At 42.7% G+C, this 20729-nt stretch overlaps 1 protein-coding gene across 4 annotated transcripts; it reads right to left on the reverse strand.

Annotated features, from left to right (window-relative positions):
- Positions 1 to 989: 989 nt before the first annotated feature.
- cd99 (CD99 molecule) lies at positions 990 to 15907 on the reverse strand. Of its 4 annotated transcripts, XM_085397882.1 has the most exons (14): positions 15570 to 15897; positions 11180 to 11212; positions 11038 to 11097; positions 10539 to 10571; positions 10282 to 10329; positions 10079 to 10117; positions 9642 to 9695; positions 9126 to 9203; positions 7204 to 7224; positions 6924 to 6944; positions 6536 to 6556; positions 4130 to 4240; positions 3979 to 4032; positions 990 to 2629 (listed from the first exon to the last, which is right to left on the reverse strand). In XM_085397882.1, the coding sequence occupies exons 1-14, from the start codon at positions 15628 to 15630 to the stop codon at positions 2601 to 2603; spliced, it is 663 nt and encodes a 220-aa protein (XP_085254008.1). In that variant the 5' UTR covers positions 15631 to 15897; the 3' UTR covers positions 990 to 2600. The 4 variants fall into 4 exon arrangements, with proteins under 4 accessions (XP_085254008.1, XP_085254009.1, XP_085254010.1 ...); XM_085397883.1 differs by lacking the exon at positions 7204 to 7224 and having other exon boundaries at positions 15570 to 15902; XM_085397884.1 differs by lacking the exons at positions 990 to 2629; positions 3979 to 4032; positions 4130 to 4240 and adding an exon at positions 5224 to 5987 and having other exon boundaries at positions 15570 to 15904.
- Between the last annotated feature and the right edge of the window lie 4822 nt (positions 15908 to 20729).

The raw sequence follows: 20729 nt of genomic DNA on the forward strand, positions 1-20729 counted from the left end.
TGTCCTTCAACGCACATATTAAACAAATATGTAAGACTGCTTTCTTCCATTTGTGCAACATCTCTAAAGTTAGAAATATCCTGTCTCAGAGTGACGCTGAAAAACTAGTTCATGCATTTATTACTTCCAGGCTGGACGACTGTAATTCATTATTATCAGGATGTCCAAAAACTCCCTGAAAAGCCTTCAGCTGATCCAAAATGCTGCAGCAAGAGTCCTGACAGGGACTAGAAAGAGAGAGCAGATTTCTCCTGTTTTGGCTTCCTGTTAAATCCAGAATTCAAAATCCTGCTCCTCACATACAAGGTCTTAAATAATCAGGCCCCATCTTATCTTAATGACCTTGTAGTACCATATCACCCTATTAGAGCACTTCGCTCTCGCTCTGCAGGCCTACTTGTTGTTCCTAGAGTATTTAAAAGTAGAATGGGAGGCAGAGCCTTCAGTTTTCAGGCCCCTCTTCTGTGGAACCAGCTTCCAGTTTGGATTCAGGAGACAGACACTATCTCTACTTTCAAGATTAGGCTTCAAACTTTCCTTTTTGCTAAAGCATATAGTTAGGGCTGGACCAGGTGACCCTGGATCCTCCCTTAGTTATGCTGCAACAGGTGTAGGCTGCCGGGGATTCCCATGATGCACTGGGTGTTTCTGCTTCACTCACTATGTGTTGATAGACCTCTCTGCACTGAATCGTTCGTTTTTATTGGTTCTGCCGGAGGTTTCTTCCCGTTGAAAGGGAGTCTTCTTTCCCACTGTCACCAAAGCGCTCAAAGGGGATCTTCTCTGTATTATTCTACAGTCTTTACCTGAATATGTGTATTCTCATAAAAACTAGAGAAGCATTTAGATATGAAACAAGTCCAACAGCTTTGTCTTTGCACTCCAACAAAAGGATTTAAAATGAAGCATAAAAATGGGAGCAGACTTTCAGCTGCTCAGGTACGTTTGTGTGGACTTGGTGCAGGTTAAACACAACGAGGGTTCCAAAATACAAACACAGATCATTTTATTTGAAACATTAGCGTACATTAAATCCACTCACAAATGCAACATTTCTCTCATCTAAGTCAGATGTAAACAACTAAATAACCTGGATCACATCTCGGTTTGTAAACCCAGACAAATTAGTAACAGACTAACAAAGCTCAAAGCATCTGTACACACCAGCTCCCCAACTATCTACATCTCACAGGGATGCAAACTATTTCAATATTTTAGCATCGTAAGAGTTCACATCACATTACAGTCTGAGTGTCTGCTGATGAGCCCTCAGACTGTAATGTGAAGCTCATTTATGACCAATGTCCCAGTGTGAGTCTGTGGGACAGCACACAACGTGTCACACTAAAACAAACACCTGATGAGCATAAATGCGTCGGCCCAGTGATCTGTGGCTGCTGCTCGTCTGAGGCACTGATTCATTAAACCTTTCACAAACTCTCTGTTTGCTAAACATGAGCCGACACATCTACACATCCCATGTAAATATACCAAACACCTGAATTCAGCTGCTAAATGTTCAAACTTTTAGTGACATCGTATTTAGGACACTGTGTACAATTACTTCTCATCTTTTGGCATAAATCATATGTTGATAAAGAGCTGCTGATTCTGAGCGTTCATCTACAAAGCAGCAGACTGACTGTTAGGACGATAAAAAGGTTTTGGACAGACGGAGGAAAATGAATATTTATAATCAAGCTCAAGATAGCAAGAAACTCATGTTTGTGCTGTATGTTACATTAAGAGCAAAGATCCTAAGAGTTGGCTACAACGAGTGCAATAATAAATGTGCATTTTTTGTGTTTCATGAACAGATGTGCTCACACTGCAACCAACACTACAAACATCTCCATGCGCTCAGCACGGGCTGTGCTTCCTGCTGTCGTTTACCAGCACTGGAAATGTGCGTGGCCTCCTGAAGAATGTGCACTTCCACTAAACGCTTAAATCATGCGACAAACACGGTTCTTTTACTCTAAAATACACATTTTCAGTTGATTTTCATCGGTCACACACTGAGCCTAAACTACAGCTCAACTAATGAAAGCTCTCCTTCAGTTTGAAACACCTCCAGGGACCAGGCTGGCTAGCATGAACACACCCTGCTCCAAACGGGGTCACTGCTGTGTTTGGATGTGTTCATTTTGCGCTGCCCAGCAGCTTTTATATCCCTGTTCTCTGCAGAGGTGTGCGCTACGCTGAATAGTATATGTGTGTATTTAGTAAACTGTAGTAACGAGTGTTTTAAACGGGAACCCTACAGAGGAGACTTACTGTTAAAAATATCACCTGCATGAATATTTGCACCTACTTTAAAATAAATGTGTGTATTACCACAGTGCCAGAGTATTCATCTTTACAGTAGTTACACACAGCCAACAAACACAAATACAATGCTCCTTTCAAATCACCTTTGGGATATTCTGATTTTTGTTAAAGACACAAAGAGAAGATGCACACTCAGATGTTTGCAAATGGACAGTCTTCAAGCTGGGCTACAGTTGTAGTTCTGGTTTAAGTCGATCAGGCTGCAGAAGCACCACCAACAAGGCTGACTGGAAGTTGAATGAAGTCCTCTGGCAGCAGGAGAGACGCGTCTAGTTTGTCTGGAGCAGGTTGCTGAGAACTGAAGTTAGAAAGAGCACAGCGATAAGCCAGTGCCTGTTCACAGTCACCACCAGGGGGCAGGCTGGGCTTAGTTAGTCTTTTTGGTGCTGTTCTGGATGTTGCCAATATCACGCTCCATCGGACCTTCATTTAAGACTTGTTACATATAATCACTGATTATTTCCCCCTAATCATTCTTTAGTATTCGAGCTGCGAACAGCAGACTGATCTGCATTCAAACATTTTAAATATTCACTTTGTGCACTCTGATTTTTCTCCTTCCAGTTCACACTTAACATGACTTTATCATATCAATGAACATCTGTTAGCAAACAAGCTCACTCACTGCTCAGGTCACACATTTCAGAGCGTAACAGTTTTAAAACTGTTGACTGACCAGTCATCGCTCCTGTGTCACAGCTGAGAAAACAAGTAACACTAAAGCTACAGTAACTAGAATCTACTCTGTAATGAGGGGCTGAGAGGTACTCTTTACTGTTACTCTGTGACAGCGTGACAGTCAAGCACCCCAGGCAGGTCTCAGTGATCACCTTGGTGATGGGTGTGGTCTCGTCATGAAGGTTCACTGAACGGTTTGATGAGGTGATGCTGCTGTCCTCAGCAGATCTCAGTCCAGTGAACACTCCTTATTAACTCATTCACTGCCAGGGTTTTTGAGCATTTTTACTCATTTTTGAAGAGCCACAGAAAACTGTGTGTTATGATCATATAAACGCTGAACCTACCAAAATGAAGAACAGACTCTCTTCTTCCATCCAAAAAAAAAAGCTTGTTTCTACCATTTTCCATTCTTTAGTAATCAGCTGTAGAAGAGAGGTGGGTTCCACCAAAAATGCCTGTTTTGACCACAAAAAGGGAGAAAACGAGCTTTTTGTGAAAAATACATTTCAAGCAGTCTGATGTTCACTGACAAGCTGCCCGAGGTTGTATTCTAGCCCCTCCCATTGGAAACGTAATTGACGTCTATAGACGTCAATGGCAGTGAATGAGTTAAGACACCTTTTGTAACTTCGTAGTAAGCAGCCAGCTTGAGCCTGATTCATGGCCGTGTCACAGAGCCCTGACGCTCTGCAGCCTTCTCACAAATAAACTGTGAATTATCACTGGTGTAGAAGTAAAGACAGGAAACAAAGAAAACAGTCTTGTTTCTCCAAAAACCTCACATTTTTCATTCTGTTGAAGCCCTTCGCCCCTGGTGGTGGAGAGAATACGATCGTACACTCCCGTCTTCAACCCAGGTTACAAAAATCAAGATGTGCAGGCCGTCCGAAACAACACCAAAAGTGGCGCATGCGCGGGCAGCTTTGGGGCGTGTCACGCCACCGTGCGTGGACTGTGAGAACTTACCTTGAGGCTCGGAATGAGTGCCTTGGTGTCCTTTACCACTCTCTGGATCTGCACCTGGATCAGAAACACTTATCAGGATGATGTCAGAGTCCTGTTATCTGTAATCAGCAGTAATACTGAAATCATTATTACAGAAACGAGGGATACCGACCTCCCTGCAGCTTGAAGCACAGTTTCTTCTTCTGATAAGCAAAGTAACTGGACGCTGCTCCCACCAGGGCAACGCCTACGGCACTGATGATTCCTGCAATCGGACCACTCCCTTCGAACGGAAAAAGGACACAGACATTACTGGAAGGGACCCACTTTAAATGTATTCAAATTCTATTTTTTAATCGGTATGTCAAATGACTTCGTTTATCAAGATCAGAGTAAAATCACTTTAAAGCAGGAGTGTCCAACTCCAGGCCTCGAGGGCCGGCGCCCTGCAGGTTTAGACGTGTCCTTGATCCAGCACAGCTGATTTAAATGGCTAAATGACCTCCTCAACATGTCTTGTAGTTCTCCAGAGGCTGGGAATGAACTAAACCTGTGAATCAGGTGTGTTGACCCAGGGTGAGATCTGAAACCTGCAGGACACCGGCCCTCGAGGCCTGGAGTTGGGCACCTCTGCTTTAAGAGTGGCAAATGTTTGCAAATACTTGTAACGTGATACCTGCTCAAGTGAGAAATCGAAACAGCGCTCTGTGTTTGTTTGGCTCACAAACATGATCGTTAGAGTTTAAGATTTTAGGAACAATTCAAAAAGCTTGATCCAGACCCAGTCCATGAGCTGTAATGACCACAGTTCACCACACGATGGCGGTACCTGTGGCGTTAATAACTTTCAATGCCACAGTTACTGGCAGCACTGGGAAAATGTGCAGGAAGGCAAATGAAAGGCAGATGCAGCAGCTCCAGTGCAGGGCGTGGCAGCATGAATAATGAAGCTGTTCTTTGAAGCCACACTGAGTCACTGAGCTTTGTCTCATGATGCTGCCGATCACTAAAACAGGGAGTTGCCTGGATATTAAACAACAAGAAAACAAGGCAGGCTGGCAGCTGTGTGCATGACTTACTGCTGGGAAATGTGGAGAATGTCACTCACTGCTCTCCTGTCTCACACAGGACCCCCGAGGGCTTAGCGTGATGTGTCTGTTATGTTATTATGATACTGGGACATAAGTCGAGGTCATTATAAAATCTAAATCCTACAGCACAACAACTCTTGTGGATTTAGGAATCATATTTCAGATACACTGACCGTTTCAAGCTGCTTTTATGATTTTATTATTATGTGTTACACTTTTCTCAAAATAAAATCCAAATCCCTTAAAGACTCGAAGCAAAAACCAAAAGTCCAGTCACACAAAGAGCAGTTCAGAAGCTGAGCTGTGCCAGAGAGAAGAAGCATCATCGGATCACACATCAGAAAGTCTACCCCGGGAAGTTTGCAGCTCTACATGTTGGATGTGTCAGCTGAGGCTTTCAATGCGTGCTATCCTAAGAATGCCGACTGTGGAAGAGATACGCAGGCGTGTCCTGACACAAAGGGATGGCAGTAAAAAACCTGATTTCCAGTAAGCAAACCAGTTGTCATGAACATGGATGAACATGTGATATTTAGCTGCATTCACAGTCAGACGTTCTTTAAAAAACTCTCCCAGTATGAGGTGCTGCTGGTATGTGGTCCCCTCTGACTGTCAAAGTACTACAAAGCACACATTTGTTTGCACAGCAACAAATTACACAGAAAATGAAGTAACATAAAAAAGTATCCCAATGACCACAATCCTGGCACCCAGCAAAACAACATGTCTAACTGCTCATTTTGAGTCCATCAGATATTGAAAACAGCTTTTGTAAACCGCCGCATGACCCAACAGCTCATTGCACAGCTTGTAACAGATCCATGGCCCGCTCTAACAGAGGTGTTAAGATCTGCTTTAAGTTGGACATCCAAACATAGAATTCCTCGGGCATGTTAGCGTTTAACATCTTCAGGATGTGGCCCCACAGAAAGTCTGGATCTGCAACGACACAATCGTAGCAGGGTTTTAACCAGAGGAACCAGACCGGGGGGCCATTAGCAACTTAAACAAAATGCAGCCCATCAAACAGCCAGCACATAATCCAGCTCCTACCCACCAAGGTAATGAGCTAGCAGAGCTTTCAAAACAACTAGTAACAGGAAGTCCATAATGATAAAAACGTATGTAGGAAAGCAGAGGCATTCTGTGGTGCTTCCTCCATGACAGGAAACAGGAAATGACCAACAACAACTCAAGAGCTTCGATTCTGAAGACGAACACACAGGAAGAAGGGCTGCGCGTCTTCAAGGCCGAATAGATAAATGTTGGTCTCATGTGCTGAAACCTTTTTATAGCGACTGCACAACCAAATGATCCACTGTTATTATTACAGCTCATGATTACATCATCACCACATTTAAACAAATTCCACGTGATCATAAAAACAAGAACACTGTTAGTGCTGGAGACTGAGCATGGTCCTCATATGGAGGACACACTGTGCAGGTCTAGCAAAGCATGGACTGAAGATCAAACGTGGGACTCACCTTGAGGCTGGTCAGCGCCACCTGTGAGAACACGGGATTCACATTAATCAACAGTGTTTATTACAGACGTGCTTCATACTGTGACACTGATGTCATGTCATGCTAATGCTAACACGAGGACGAGCGAGCTGCCTTAGTGCAGCTTCGTGCTTCTGGATTCTTGTTTTTCTGTTTACTGCTGCATTCATGTGGTTCAAAGTGCGTCCTGGTTGTTCTTTATAACCACAGATGAACCAAAAGGCACACGAGTCCTCTAAGACTGTCTGCAGAGCTGCTGCTCTGAGGCAAACCTGTGTGTGTGTGGGTACAGTACAACAGGCCCATCGAGTGCTGCATTTCTGCACTCGTCCAGGCAAAGCATGGACTGAAGATCAAACGTGGGACTCACCTTGAGGCTGGTCAGCGCCACCTGTGAGAACACGGGATTCACATTAATCAACAGTGTTTATTACAGACGTGCTTCATACTGTGACACTGATGTCATGTCATGCTAATGCTAACACGAGGACGATTGTGCTCATTGGCTGATCTTGAGCAAAGTATAAGTATTTTTTGTGGCATGATAACTTAGGACAGCAGTGCACTCCTGCTACTCTTGTTAAATGAAACATGTAGTCATAATATTTGTAAGGTAAAAACGAGACAAGATGAACCAAAATACTGCATACCCTGAGGACCCATGGCACGACCTGGAAGAAAAGGTTAGACGTCAGTCAGAGAGCTGACCTCAGACTCTCAGCACAGCAAATCAACATGACATCACATACCTCAGTCATGACTTGTCTTTCCTGTCTTTGGTCAAAATACAACTAATTATTCTAATGCTGTCACTAAACCAAGACCAAGGGTGTCCATCTCCAGGCCTCCGGTGTCCTGCAGGTTTTCGATGTGTCCTTGATCCAACACAGCTGATTTAAATGACCTCCTCAACATGTCCTGAAGGTCTCCAGAGGCCTGGGAATGAACTGATCATGTGATTCAGGTGATCTCTAAAACCTGCAGGACACCAGCCCTCGAGGCCTGTGTCCTGTTATCTAGGAATTAAAAAACAAAAAGATCTACACTTGTTTTTCTGTATTTTCCTTTTTTCCAATGATAAGAAGAAACAACATTGCAGCAGTTCTGATAAATGATGAGACGTTTTGATCTGTCCTTTGGTAAAAATAGCTTCTAACCATTTAAAGGTCAGCAGAACAGCATCAGCAGCTCAGTACTGATCTACACAGGAGCACCTCAGACTGGTCCTAACGTAGCACCTTTCTAGTTCTGGTGACCACTTCAAGTCTAAACAAAAACAACAAAGTGAAAATGCTTTTATGTCCCATCCTCAAACCTCCAAATGTGACCAATAAAAACAGTTCCAAAAGCTCCATCGCAGCTTTTTAACCTTTCACACAGCGGTCACTGCAGCTATTCAAAGGCTGTTTACTTGTACGTCTGTCAGTGTTGATGGTATACTTGCACATAAACCACTGCACTGGACACTGATGTGTCCCTCCAAACCCTATTTGTTATAGTTTATATACATGCTGTTATATTGACATGTTTTTTATCACAAATATTTGAGCTATTTTATAGTTTTTACACAGCGTATATTATTTATTTGTGTCTACCTAAGTGGATGTAAAAAACTCTTTGAAAAGTACACGTTTAAAAAGAAGAAGTTCAAAAATCTTTTTTTAAGCCTAAAGAAGAATAAAAATACTAAAGAAAAACATCCAGAGTGCGGCTGTCATAATTCATGCATGGAAGGGTTAAACAGATGTGCAGTAAACTCATTAAATAACAAATAAGGGGCCAAAGTGCATTAACCTCAATGATAAAGACGGCCAAAAGAATCTACTGCAATAAAGACTAAAAATAAAAAGATAGTTGCTTCTGTGCATATGAAACTGTCTCTTTTGTCTTTAAGTAATTTTAGTTCCCTCGAGACAACATCAAGGATAAATAATGAAACAGTGTTGGAGAAGAGCCACAGGGCGTCAACATTACCGTGACATTATATCAATGTGTTGTTGTCTTCCAGTGACACATGATACCATTATAGCAGCTGGGCAGAGTCAGCGGTAGTGAAGGGCAACAAAACACAACAACAGAGAGGAAGTACTGCACAAACTCCAAAATGTTTCCTAAATACAAACTGGAACCACTGAATTTTCTGACTCACAAATGGGAAACAAACTGCATAACAGCAGTAACAAAACACTTATCAGCTACAGTGCAGATTTAGACCGTGTTATAGTGCCATCTGTCATTTATATAATCAAAGGTCTACAGCTGCAAACACCAGCAGTATACAGCTGGAAGCACAACGAGTAACATCCTGATGCATTTATCCCAGGGGTGTCCAACTCCTCACCCTGGGTCAACACACCTGAATCAAATCATTCCCAGGCCTCTGGAGACCTTCAAGACATGTTGAGGAGGTCATTTAGTCATTTAAACCAGCTGTGCTGGGTCAAGGTCACATCTAAAACCTGCAGGGCACTGGAGGCCTGGAGCTGGACACCTGTGATTTAGGGTTACACAGAGCCAAGACAGAGACATAAAAAACGATAGAAATAACATCATAAAACAACCGTTATCGTACCTCCTGAGCGGCCTCCATCAGGCTTGTAGTCTCCATTGCTTACATCAAACAAGTCGGAATCATCAAACTTTCCACCACCTGAAAAAATGATGAACAACCAATTATGCCGTCACATGAGAACACCAACACTTCTGTACTGCTACAGCTGTTTCCACATGTTAACAACATCTGCTGAGACTGAAAATCTGCCACAAAGACACTGCTTGATGATCAATGAACACAAATGTGGGTTTTCTTGATGAATTCAGTCGTTGTCATATCTTAAAAAGGTAAATTTATTTCCATTCATGGTTGTGACAGGAAAAGCATATGTAAGGTCACGTGATTATATCTGACCAAAACCTCAAAATGCCTCAATTATTATGTTTATTTGCCTTCATGATGTGCACTGAAGAACTGACAGGGAAGCAAAGAGACAGAGCCTCAGGTCAGAGCTGCTAAACTGGAATCTCATCCATAAATCAGTGTCGAACCAACAACCTGCCACTGACAGCAGCTTATGAAACAGAGGCTTACCTCCTCCACCCTTTGGTGGGTTGACAGCAGGTTTGTCAGGTTTAGTGGTAGGTCCTGTAAATACAAATGCATCATGAGAACCAATAATAATATATACGATAAACAGAGCAGATGGATTAAAGTCTATGTGGGCAAAGGCCCACCTGTGAGCACAGCAGCAGTGCTATACGTCCATGCTCTGTGCAGATAGCACCATGTTAGCATTGAGCCACACACAGCAGTCAATCAGCCAGACTCAACATTAATGACTGAGTCCAGACTGAATCTACAGCTGACAGCTCAAAGCAGGCGGGGGAGGGCCAGCCAGCTCGAGCACAGATGAACTCGCTCCACACTCTCTCACCCTTGTTGAGGCGTAAAGGAAACGCTTCCCAGTACTCACCATTGCTACTACTAACAAAACTGGAGTGACTGATGGGAATGATCCATGTCTTTACCTGGATTGACAGCATCTCCCAGATTGAATCCATTGGAATCTGTGACATAAAAAAGAAAATTCTTCAAACACTGTAAGTGATGATTCATTTACCTTCAAATACACTCACACACAAAACAAACATGTAAAATCCATCTTAGCGTCAATGTCCCTGCATCACAAATGATACAAAAGCACAGGATGTATGAAGGCTGTCAGACCTACCAGAGTCTCCAGGACTTGGTTTCTTGGGTTTTTCCGGCTGTGGCTCGTCTGTGGAAGAAAGATTAATTTAAACAAAACAGTGGTGGACAGTCCAAGCATGGCTAACGAGGAGCTATTTTATGATTTATGCTTAACAGTTTTGCATTTGTAGAAGTAAAAATCAGACATGAGATTAAAAAAGGACAAATATATTACGCAGAACAAATTCTGACACTCAGCAGAAGACAATCAGTAAAATAAGACGTCAGCGTATCTACCTGGTCCAAATGCATCCCAAAGGTCTAGCTCACCTGAAGGAGAAACACATGGAATTAGTCTGTTAACCCGTCCACGTGTGTGGCTTCAAAACAGGAAGCTGTGCAGCATATCAACTGGGACATACGTTTAAATCTATATTTATACCATTTTATTTCTGCTTTCACAGTCTTACGTTCTTATTATGAAGCAGTTTCTGGGAAATTTAAAGATGGCACGAATGACTGCCAGAGCCACAAAGAAGAGCATGAAAAACATCCAAGTTTGATTCATCGAGTTTGATTTACACAGACGATATGTTACAATGGATACACCTGTAATCTCATATATATACATATATATGTATGTCATTCATGTCATTACTGAGCACTGACATATTGTGTTCAGGACAATGGGACAGACTAACACAGATCATCATATGTGTAATATACATCACTGTAAACAAAAGGCCACTGATGGCGTGCTTCAAAGTTCAGTCGTAACACATGAAATACTACAAACCATCCTTATTGGGCTGCTCTGGTGCCTTTGGCTTCTCTTTGGGCTTTTGGGTTGTCGTTTCTAAAGAAACAGAAAGAAACGAGTGAATGAAACCTTTAAAAAAACAATGCTAGGAAAAGTGCCCGATGTGACGGTCACTCACTTATTTCATCCAACCCATCCTCCAGGCTGAGTTCTGTATGAAGAAGACATGAGGAAGAGCATTACAGTTTAATAGTGGAGACTGTTGACTGTAACCACAGGAGGGTAACACTGTCACACTACATCACACTTCACATAAATACCCTTTATATTTATATCTATATATGTTTATATCCAGCTTTGTCAGCATGTCTGATTTCCTCTGAGTCTTTAACTAGCAGACACAAACATGCCCGTGTGGGCCCATGGTGGGAAGCTGTGAGTGACCTGGGTCATGAATGGAAGGCTGGGAGTACTGGGAGTGCTGGGAGTACCAGCAGAGCGAACATGTCCAGAATGGTGACGTCACATTAGATGGTTTCATGCACAGTGTGGACGGTGGCAGGTAGATGTGAGGTTCATGTTTCACAGTGACTGCTGTTTTTATTTCCCGCTGAACGCCATAGTTTTACATTTCTATCATGTTTTCTACGATATCATCACTGAATTATTAAGATGTTTGGTATCGTGTTGTTTATTTGTAGCCTTTGTTTATTAACATATTTTAAATACCTTCACGATCTGTACTTTGTAAAACTAATCTTAAATACCAGTTTCACTAAGTCGAACTTAGAACTGGGAAAACTGGCTGAAATTAACCAATTGAATTTTTTACCTATTCATGTTTTTATTGCAGAATGGAGTCAGAATGTTCCCTGTGCTATTGAAAGCAGCACTGAGTCGTCACAACCCACAGTCCACACTAATCGCATGCCAGATGTGCCGGGCCCACAGCTCACTGTGCCCCTTGCGTGTTGGATACAGTCATACAGTGTATTTGCTGGTTGCTAGGGCAGCTCTGACTGACACATCAAGAAGCTGTAAAAAGCACGAGTCACAACTGAAAGTAGGAGGTGTGAGCCGCACTTTGCCTGAACAAGTGCAGAAATCCAGCACTTGCTGGGCCCGTTGATCTTGTACTGTACGCGCCCACAGACAGGTTTGCCTCAGAGCAGCAGCTCTGCAGACCGTCTTAGAGCAGCGGTCCCCAACCCCCGGGCCTCGGACCGGTACCGGGCCGCGAGAGTTGAGGCTCAGGTCTGAAATGTCTGGTTTTCAGGGTTTTTATCAGTTTTCAGCGTTATTTTGTTATCGTTTTTAGCATTTACGCGGTTTTCCTGGGTCTTTTCACGTGTGTTATGAATAGATTTTCTTTTTTCGGTACCGGTACTAGTTTTATTTTGTTGTATTTATCCGCGACACCTTAAAGGCCGGTCCATGAAAATATTGTCGGGCATAAACCGGTCCGTGGCGCAAAAAAGGTTGGAGACCGCTGTCTTAGAGGACTCGTGTGCCTTTTGGTTCATCTGTGGTTATAAAGCACAACCAGGACGCACTTTGAACCACATGAATGCAGCAGTAAACAGAAAAACAAGAAACGAGAAGCGCGAAGCTGCACTAAGGCAGCTCTCTGGCCAGTACTCGAACTAGTTTTTGCATATATTCCTTTTATCTGCTTTGCACTTTTTAAATATAGTTTGTGACCAGATGAGTGCAGCATGACAAATGTTGTACAGCAGCAGGTGATGGACAACAGGAGCTTTCGGATTTTGTTTCATTTTAGTTTCATTCTCTGGTGTCTTCCTACAATTAGTTTATCCATGCTGGGAGTTTGTTGTTTAATTGTTTGGCTTATTATGTAATATATACGCAGCCTATATTTGTAGATCTGTGTGAAGGGAGGTTTCTTCATTTGATTGTTGGGTGTATTATTGTAGGGTCTACCTTACAATATAAAACACCTTGAGGCGACTGTTGTTGTTGTGCTGAATACAAGACAACTGAACATACAACGTTGCCTCTCTTCACAGTTCTGTCGTTAAAGATCTGACACATTTTGGGGTCAAGTTGAGTTTTTCAGTCTATTTTTCTCAGTCTGTTTCAACCTTGGTGGATGTAAGCAACATTTGAGTGGACATGAGCCCACTCTAATCCCCCCCAGAATTCAGTCAACAGCTTTGAAGGTATCGTGCTGACAGACAGACAAAACGCACATATGCACACAGCACCACAAACCTACGGCCTTTTCTGACTCATGCCAGGACAATATGTATTACATGTAGATTACTGATCAGCTCTTTGTGGCTCTGATTCAGTGTTGCTCATGGTCACATGACCTGTGACAGGTGATGTAAGACGATGGCTCAGAGGTCCATCCTGGGAGTTCTGCAGTTTGGAATGTGTTTTAATTCTTTTCTCCAAATATCAATTTCCCATCAAACATGCGCGTATGGCCCCACGGTGAGCACGCCAGTGTGGGTGTTTCGGCATGTTTCCTGGGTTACAGTTATAATTTAAGATTTATGCAAAGTATCGTGACGAGCTGTGGGTGAAGTAGAAAACCTCAGTTACTACAGTGCGTGCCATCTACTTTAGAAAGCATGCCTGTGGTTTGCCATACCAGCTCTGTTTGAGTTTCATACAGGAAGTATGACAGAGGAAGACGTGCAAATGGCGTGCAAACTTTAAATGTAGCTGACACTCACAAAGGCTGGACTGATATCTGTCAGCTAGCTTAGTAACGCCCCCAAACAGGATGCAGAAAGGACACCAAACCTAGATAAGTGGCAGAAAATGAATGGATGTATTTTTGTCCCCATGACGTTTTCCCGTGGAAAAAGTTTATACCTTGGAGTATAACTATGTTGAACAAATCCTGGATGTGTATAATATGATGTGATATGATATGTGTGTTACTTGTATTTGATTTTTGGAGTTGTTACTGAGCACTTTCTTGTTGTTAGTGTCTTTAATGTCTGTAATTTAGTGTGATGTGTTTATTGTTATTAACCTCTGTCTCTCTTCCACAGCATGTCTTTATCCTGTCTTCCTTCTCTCACCCCAACCAATCACAGCAGATGGCCCCGCCCCTCCCTGAGCCTGGTTCTGCTGGAGGTTTCTTCCTGTTAAAAGGGAGTTTTTCCTTCCCACTGGGTTGGGTTTTTCTCTGTGTTATTGTAGGCTCTACCTTACAATATAAAACACCTGAGGTGACTGTTGTTGTGATTCGGTGCTGTACAAATAAAATTGAATTGAATTATCGTTGTGGTTATTTGTCCGTCTCCAAAACATGAACTGGATTTCCAAGAGGTCAAATAAATGTAATGTAAAGTGAACAGGGACTTGGACACTAGTGTTTGAACCGAGGAGAAGATCAGCTTGGTTGATTTGGATCTTCTCATATTAGTCCAAACAGATATCCAGCCACGTCAGGCCCACTCACACTCGCACTCACAATCTTTTCTACAGGCACCCCAACCTTCATTTGTAAATGAATGAAAATAAAACTGTTTGCTTGATCCTGACGAGCAGCATCTTTTCGCTCTAAACTCGTACCAGTCGTGTGACAAATTGCTTCCACTTCTGGAATTTGGTGTATTCCCAAAAAAGGAAATAATCCTGGAAACCTCAGAGGAACCAGCTATCATGTGTTTGACCCAAAGAACAAAAAGACCAGAGGACCACACTAAGGACACTGTAACAAACATGTAATAAACATTTTTAAACATTATATGAAATGTAGTGTTAATGTAATTATTCCAAAAAACATCTCGAGTATGGAATATGTTGCAAATGATATGAGCTTCAAGCCTAAACTCTTTAATGACATCATTGCGCTCTGGGAGGAACATCCTTCAATCAATAACTCGAACATTTCGGCGGCTACTGTGTAGCGTCTGTAACTGATACATGTTTTCTAACGGGTTATGAGTTTGTTTAGCGAAAGAAAAGTCCGCTTTATTTGAAAAAGCACACAAAAACCCCACACAGGAAGCCCAGATCTCCCAGTTTTACACTGGGAATTGAACGCAGCCTATATCTGTAGATCTGTGCGAAGCTGGCAACATTAAATTTGCTTCAAAACCCCACGTGGGCATGACGTGATCAGCGATTGGCGCACACGCATTAAAGTTTTGAGAGACGTGTTACGCGCAGTTTCAGACGTTTGTGCGCACAGGAGGGTTGTTAACAGAGACAATGTTCGGATTCGTGAGCTGAACTAAATAAATTGTGAATAAAGGATGAGTATCCCGGTTTGGATCGAGGCAAACAGTTCAGCGTGTGCTCAGGTTGCAGGTTTTTGTGTGCATTGAACCACAGTCCTCAAAAGTTACACGTTATTACAAACATTTGTCTTATTTTACGCGTGTGGATCATATCGTCCGCATGTGCAAAGAGCAGACGTTATTACTACGAAATAATACCCAGCTTTTCAAAGAAGTGCTTCTTTGTTTATTTGCTTGTTTGTTTGTTTTTGGCAAGTGGCCAAACAACTTTTTAATTCGCTATACTCGTCTCGCGTGACCTTAAAAAGCAGTTACACACAATAATAATGGCAGCTGTGCTTTTACCTTGTGTTAATGTTCCAGTAACCAGGAAAAGCAGCACCGCAATCCTCAAACAAAGCTTCATGTTGGCTCTTCTTTAGCCGTGTGCGCGGGTCGGCGGCGGGTATTTGTGGACTCAGAAACACTCCGCTGGTGTCTTCTTACACTTCATGAGTCAACTTTGCCTGTGAAGCACAGACTGGGTGTGGCAGCCTCTGAGAGGGCGTTGTGCGTGAGACGCAGGGAAAGATACAAGAACAGCAAACGGAGCCTAAAATCTTTCAGCGATTTCCCCAAAATTTACATCAGCCGATATAAATATTACAGTTCGTATGTTTGCTGCTGATTATGTACTTCCGTTACGCCTGTAGCTATATAAGACTGAGCTTTTTTAAGGCAGGTGGGAGGTCTTTCATGGGATGACTCATATTTTCTGGCTTGGTTGTAGCCCAAGGGCTCAGGCTCCTAACCAGCTTATACAACAAGAACCAGCAACAGTTTCTGAAACGTGTGTGCCGCCTAGTGTGTGTCCGCCTCTGTCATTTTACACCCTTTCTCCACATTGTTCATCCATTTTTGTTCCAGTTTAACTTTTACAATTAATCTGATTTTTGGCTATGATTACTATGACATGCAACAGTTCAGGGGTGTATGCCCATGCCTGTGTGATTACAGAGAACTATAAACAGTAAGAGCTGATCTAGATTTGCAACATAAACACACCTGGGATGCCTTCTGCTTATCAGATCCCTGTAAATGATCACAAGAGTTTCAGAAAACTCAACTTCTGACCTTGAGGTCACTGAGTTTCAAACTAATTCAAGATTTGGCCTCATCAGTGACAACGATGAGGCCGCCTACAGGGAGGAGGTGGATCGTCTGGCTGAGTGGTGCGACAGAAACAACCTGCTGCTTAACACCGAGAAGACCAAGGAGCTCATCGTGGACTACAGGAGGAATGCTGACCCACATCCACCCATCCACATTAAGGGGACGGCTGTGGAGCGTGTGAGCAGCTTCAAGTTCCTGGGAGTCCACATCTCCGAGGATCTCACCTGGACGACCAACTGCTCCAAGCTGGTCAAGAAGGCTCACCAGCGCCTCTTCTTCTTGAGGACTCTGAGGAAGAACCACCTGTCCTCAGACATCCTGGTGAACTTCTATCGCTGCACCATCGAGAGCATCCTGACCAACTGTATAACAGTCTGGTACGGGAACTGCTCTGCCTCGGACCGGAAGGCGTTGCAGAGGGTCGTGAAAACTGCCCAGCGCATCGCCGGAGCACCACTTCCTGCCATAAAAGACATCTACAGGAAGCGGTGTCTGAAAAGGGCTGGGAAAATCATCAAAGACCCCAGTCACCCATCACATGGACTCTTCACCCTCCTGCCCTCTGGGAGGCGCCACAGGAGCCTCCGGACTAAGACCACCAGGTACCGGAACAGCTTCTTCCCCACAGCTGTCAGACTCCTGAACTCTGCCTCCTGACATCTGACCCACGTTAACACATGGACTGAACATACACACACCCACAATGGACAACTGTACCCTCAAACACAATAATAACATGGACTGAACCACCACTCACAACCACTAGCACTTTATATAGCCTCTGTAGAAACTATCTACACCCTCACTTATCTTAACTGCACTACTGTATAGCTCTGTGTAAATAATCATTCTGTACATTCGATAATCTTTAATCCTACAACTGTTTACAACTTGCATAGTTCCCATTTCTGTATAGCTGTATATCTCAGATTCTGTAAAGTTATTTATTTCATATTCTGTATAGTTTTTCATATTTATATCCTGTTCATAGCCTGTACATAGCTTGTACTCACTACAGCCTGTACATACTTATAGTTATAGAATATTCACAACATACTTCATACCGTGTACATTATAACATAATAGACCCATTTCTGTAATATACTTACATTTCGTTGCCCTGTACCTGTGCATGTGCAATGACAATAAAGTTGAATTCTATTCTATTCTATTTTTAGTAGACACATTTGAAACTCCCATGTCACTGCTTTCTCCATGTATCACATTGACAAACTAGTATTTCAGCCTTGCCTGCCCACCTGGCAGCATGACATACCCCATCAGCCTGTTAAAGTTATGTCAGTCTCAAAGCCATTTCATTTGCACCATAGAGAGGAACAGCAATCAGCACGTTTCTTATCTCTCATAATAAACAGACATTTAACCAGTTGGTGTAGCATGAAAGAACTTCTTTACACGAGTATGGCAGCTAATACATGTGTCACTGAACACATTAGAAATATAGACGCCTATGGATTTAAACGTCAATACGTAAATAGAAATTGTCGGTTAAACACTTGTTTAAACCACATCTAAAGCATGGCTGGACCGAACCAGGTATGAAAGACAAGTCATGCTAAACAGACACTAGTAAAGCTGGCTGTAGGCAGTCACCAGTGACAGTTAATGTAATGAATTCATGTTATTACTGGTTTACCAAAGTCTCTGTGTTTTTACAGTGGAAAATGCTGCTTCAACCAAGTGAGTGTGTGAGGAAGAACATCTTTTAAGTGCTCTGCATGCTGTTTACTATTTTACAAAATGAAAAGATTGCCATGTCATTAAAACAGTGCATTGCTAGCTCCAAGCTAACCCTTTCATGGGTAACGTTGAGCTAGTATCGAGGCTTTCACTTGACAGGATACATGTTAGAGTGAATCTCTAAATTCTACTGCATCATTGTTGCATTTCCTTCTTAACGTATCGAGGACAGTTATTTGTTTAGTGGATTTTTATCCATGTGAAACAATAAAAGACAGATCTACATCATTTGGTCACAAAACACATCTGTACACATGTAGCATCATGTAAATATGTGCACAAAACTTCTAATTAAGGCACCTCCCTGCTTTTCCTTCAGTACCAATTGAAAACAAAAGCTCACATGTAATGTCCCCATTAATTTTAGAGGTTTTTAAACAGACATTGGATCTATACGTAGCTGCTGAAGTTCTCTTTTCATGTGGGGAAACATCCTTCCAAAACAAATTGATGTCTTAAGGTTGCATGAACCTCCTAAACAGTTTAGTGCAGGCTCCACTGGTTAGTTTGCATTTTGAAGCTGAATTGCTACAGAGCAGTTGTGACGTTCATGGTCAAAGTTGGGTTACATCAATAGTAGCAGACATCAAGTTAAAGTTTTGCTGATTAGATTAACTCAGTGATTTCCACATGTCTAGCAGTCGTGATGACTCATTTATGTATTGCTGAATGCTGTGTGGCAAAATCCAGAAAGAATATCAGCACAGGTCAGCTGATCACAGGCACTTGTCTCCATGCTTCATTACTGATCTTAGGGTTCCCATACTAATCTTTGCCAGGCTGGTCAGCTTGGCAAAGTTGAACTGGTGATAATAGCCAGCCAGCCCCAAGAACCACCTCACCTCTTCTTTGGTGTTGGTTTACACCACAACATTATTGTTTTCAATTGTGCTTCAAACACAATGAGAAATAACACAAGGAAAAGGTAATGATCATGCTTTAATTTTGTACTGAGGCTTTAATGCATGCAGGTGCAATAAAGAGAAGAGATGGTATCAAAAACATGCATTCAGTAATTACAAAACATTTCGGTTCATAGAAGTGGTAAGAGAGGTGGTGGGACTGCATCTTTAAGCAAGTACTGTAAATCCAAGACGAGCTAGCTACCAAAGAACTGTCCACTTCTGTTCACTCACTGGTTTCTCCGTTTACGTGAAAAGGGAAAGACCATCTCTGAGTTGAGGAGGGGGGCCTAAGGGTACATCTGACCCCATCTTACAATGCTGTGATTGCAGCCATTCCCCAACTCTCTGTGAATGGTACTCATGGTTATTGATCAGTGGGCTTTGATCACTGATCAAGGACTCATTCCACTTATTGCAAAGAGTCAAACAGGAAGTGGCAGATTCCAAGCCTTTTTATAGGAGTGCAAATTTGGAGCTTACCAGTTATGGAAGAAAGAGGGAAAAAACAACAAAGTTTATCAGAGTTTTTTTTTTAATTGTCTCTTGAATCGTGTTAACAAAATTGTGTATTGGTGTTTTTGTGTAAAAGCCTCAGAAGGGGTAAATAGATGCTAGTGTGCAAAAGTATTTGATATGTAACTTAACTAATAACTGCTTGCATATGTGACGACCCTTTTGGCTTATGTGTGTCTTGTTTGCAGGCGTTGGAGAGGCGGAGTTTGCATTTACAATCAGTGACACCAAATGCCACCAGGCGTTTGGTTTGGCTTTTTACACCATTACATGCGCCATTTTCCCACCCATGCACTCCCTCACTCTGCTGATGGTACTGACTACACACACCACAGTTTGTGTTTTTTGACAGTAGGTTTTCTTCTGTTTTATTTATTAATAAATAAATAAAGTAGTCTGGAAACCTTCCTAATCATGTCTGGGTTTTTTGTCATGGCCGTGCGGCCCGGTTTGTGACATGCATGGAGCATGGAGACAAATCAACAATGCAACAAAAAACCAACAACATTGCAAAACATCGTACTGGAAAACAGTCATTCATCACTTGATTGCTTCAATACAATGATATTGTATTTTATGTTATGATAACTCACGTAATAACTATTAGGAGTTGGTGGTGTTTCTCTGGTGTGGTGTCACGGGGTCTGCTTCTGTTTTCAGCACAGGTAGGCGGGGTGGTGTGTCACAGGATGCTGACACACCGGCGGTGCATCAGACGTCATTTGATGAAGCGTTACTCAGGAGCAGCGCGACTGACGTCTGGTGTCGGAGTATTGCCACCTCCTCGAGTGGTAACGTGTTTGTTAATTCTCCGCGGTGTGCATTACGGCCAACCTATGTGTAACAGTTGCTATTGTAATGCATTGTATCACCACATGGCGGAGCCTCCTGTCTCACGACTGGTGTCACCCCCTTTTTTGTTCTTCTTCGCACTCCTCCTGTAATGGATGCTCCCGTGTGTACGCGGACTAGTGTGCTCTTCAGTAATGTGTGGTAGAGGTAGCACTTATTTTTGATATTGTAAATAAATGAGTACTTTTTGGAAAGTCAGAAGCTGTTGCTCATTCGCTATCCACCTGCACACCTCCGCGGCTGGCTTCATCTCCACCGCACGTTACATATGTCTGGGATTTTGTTCGCTTACCTGTTGTCCTGTATCCTCAGCCGGATCCAT

The sequence above is a fragment of the Rhamphochromis longiceps genome, linkage group LG23 (genome assembly GCF_057381845.1).
Source record: "Rhamphochromis longiceps isolate RC_006_pf linkage group LG23, R_longiceps_female_GT1.1, whole genome shotgun sequence".
Taxonomy (NCBI): domain Eukaryota; kingdom Metazoa; phylum Chordata; class Actinopteri; order Cichliformes; family Cichlidae; genus Rhamphochromis; species Rhamphochromis longiceps.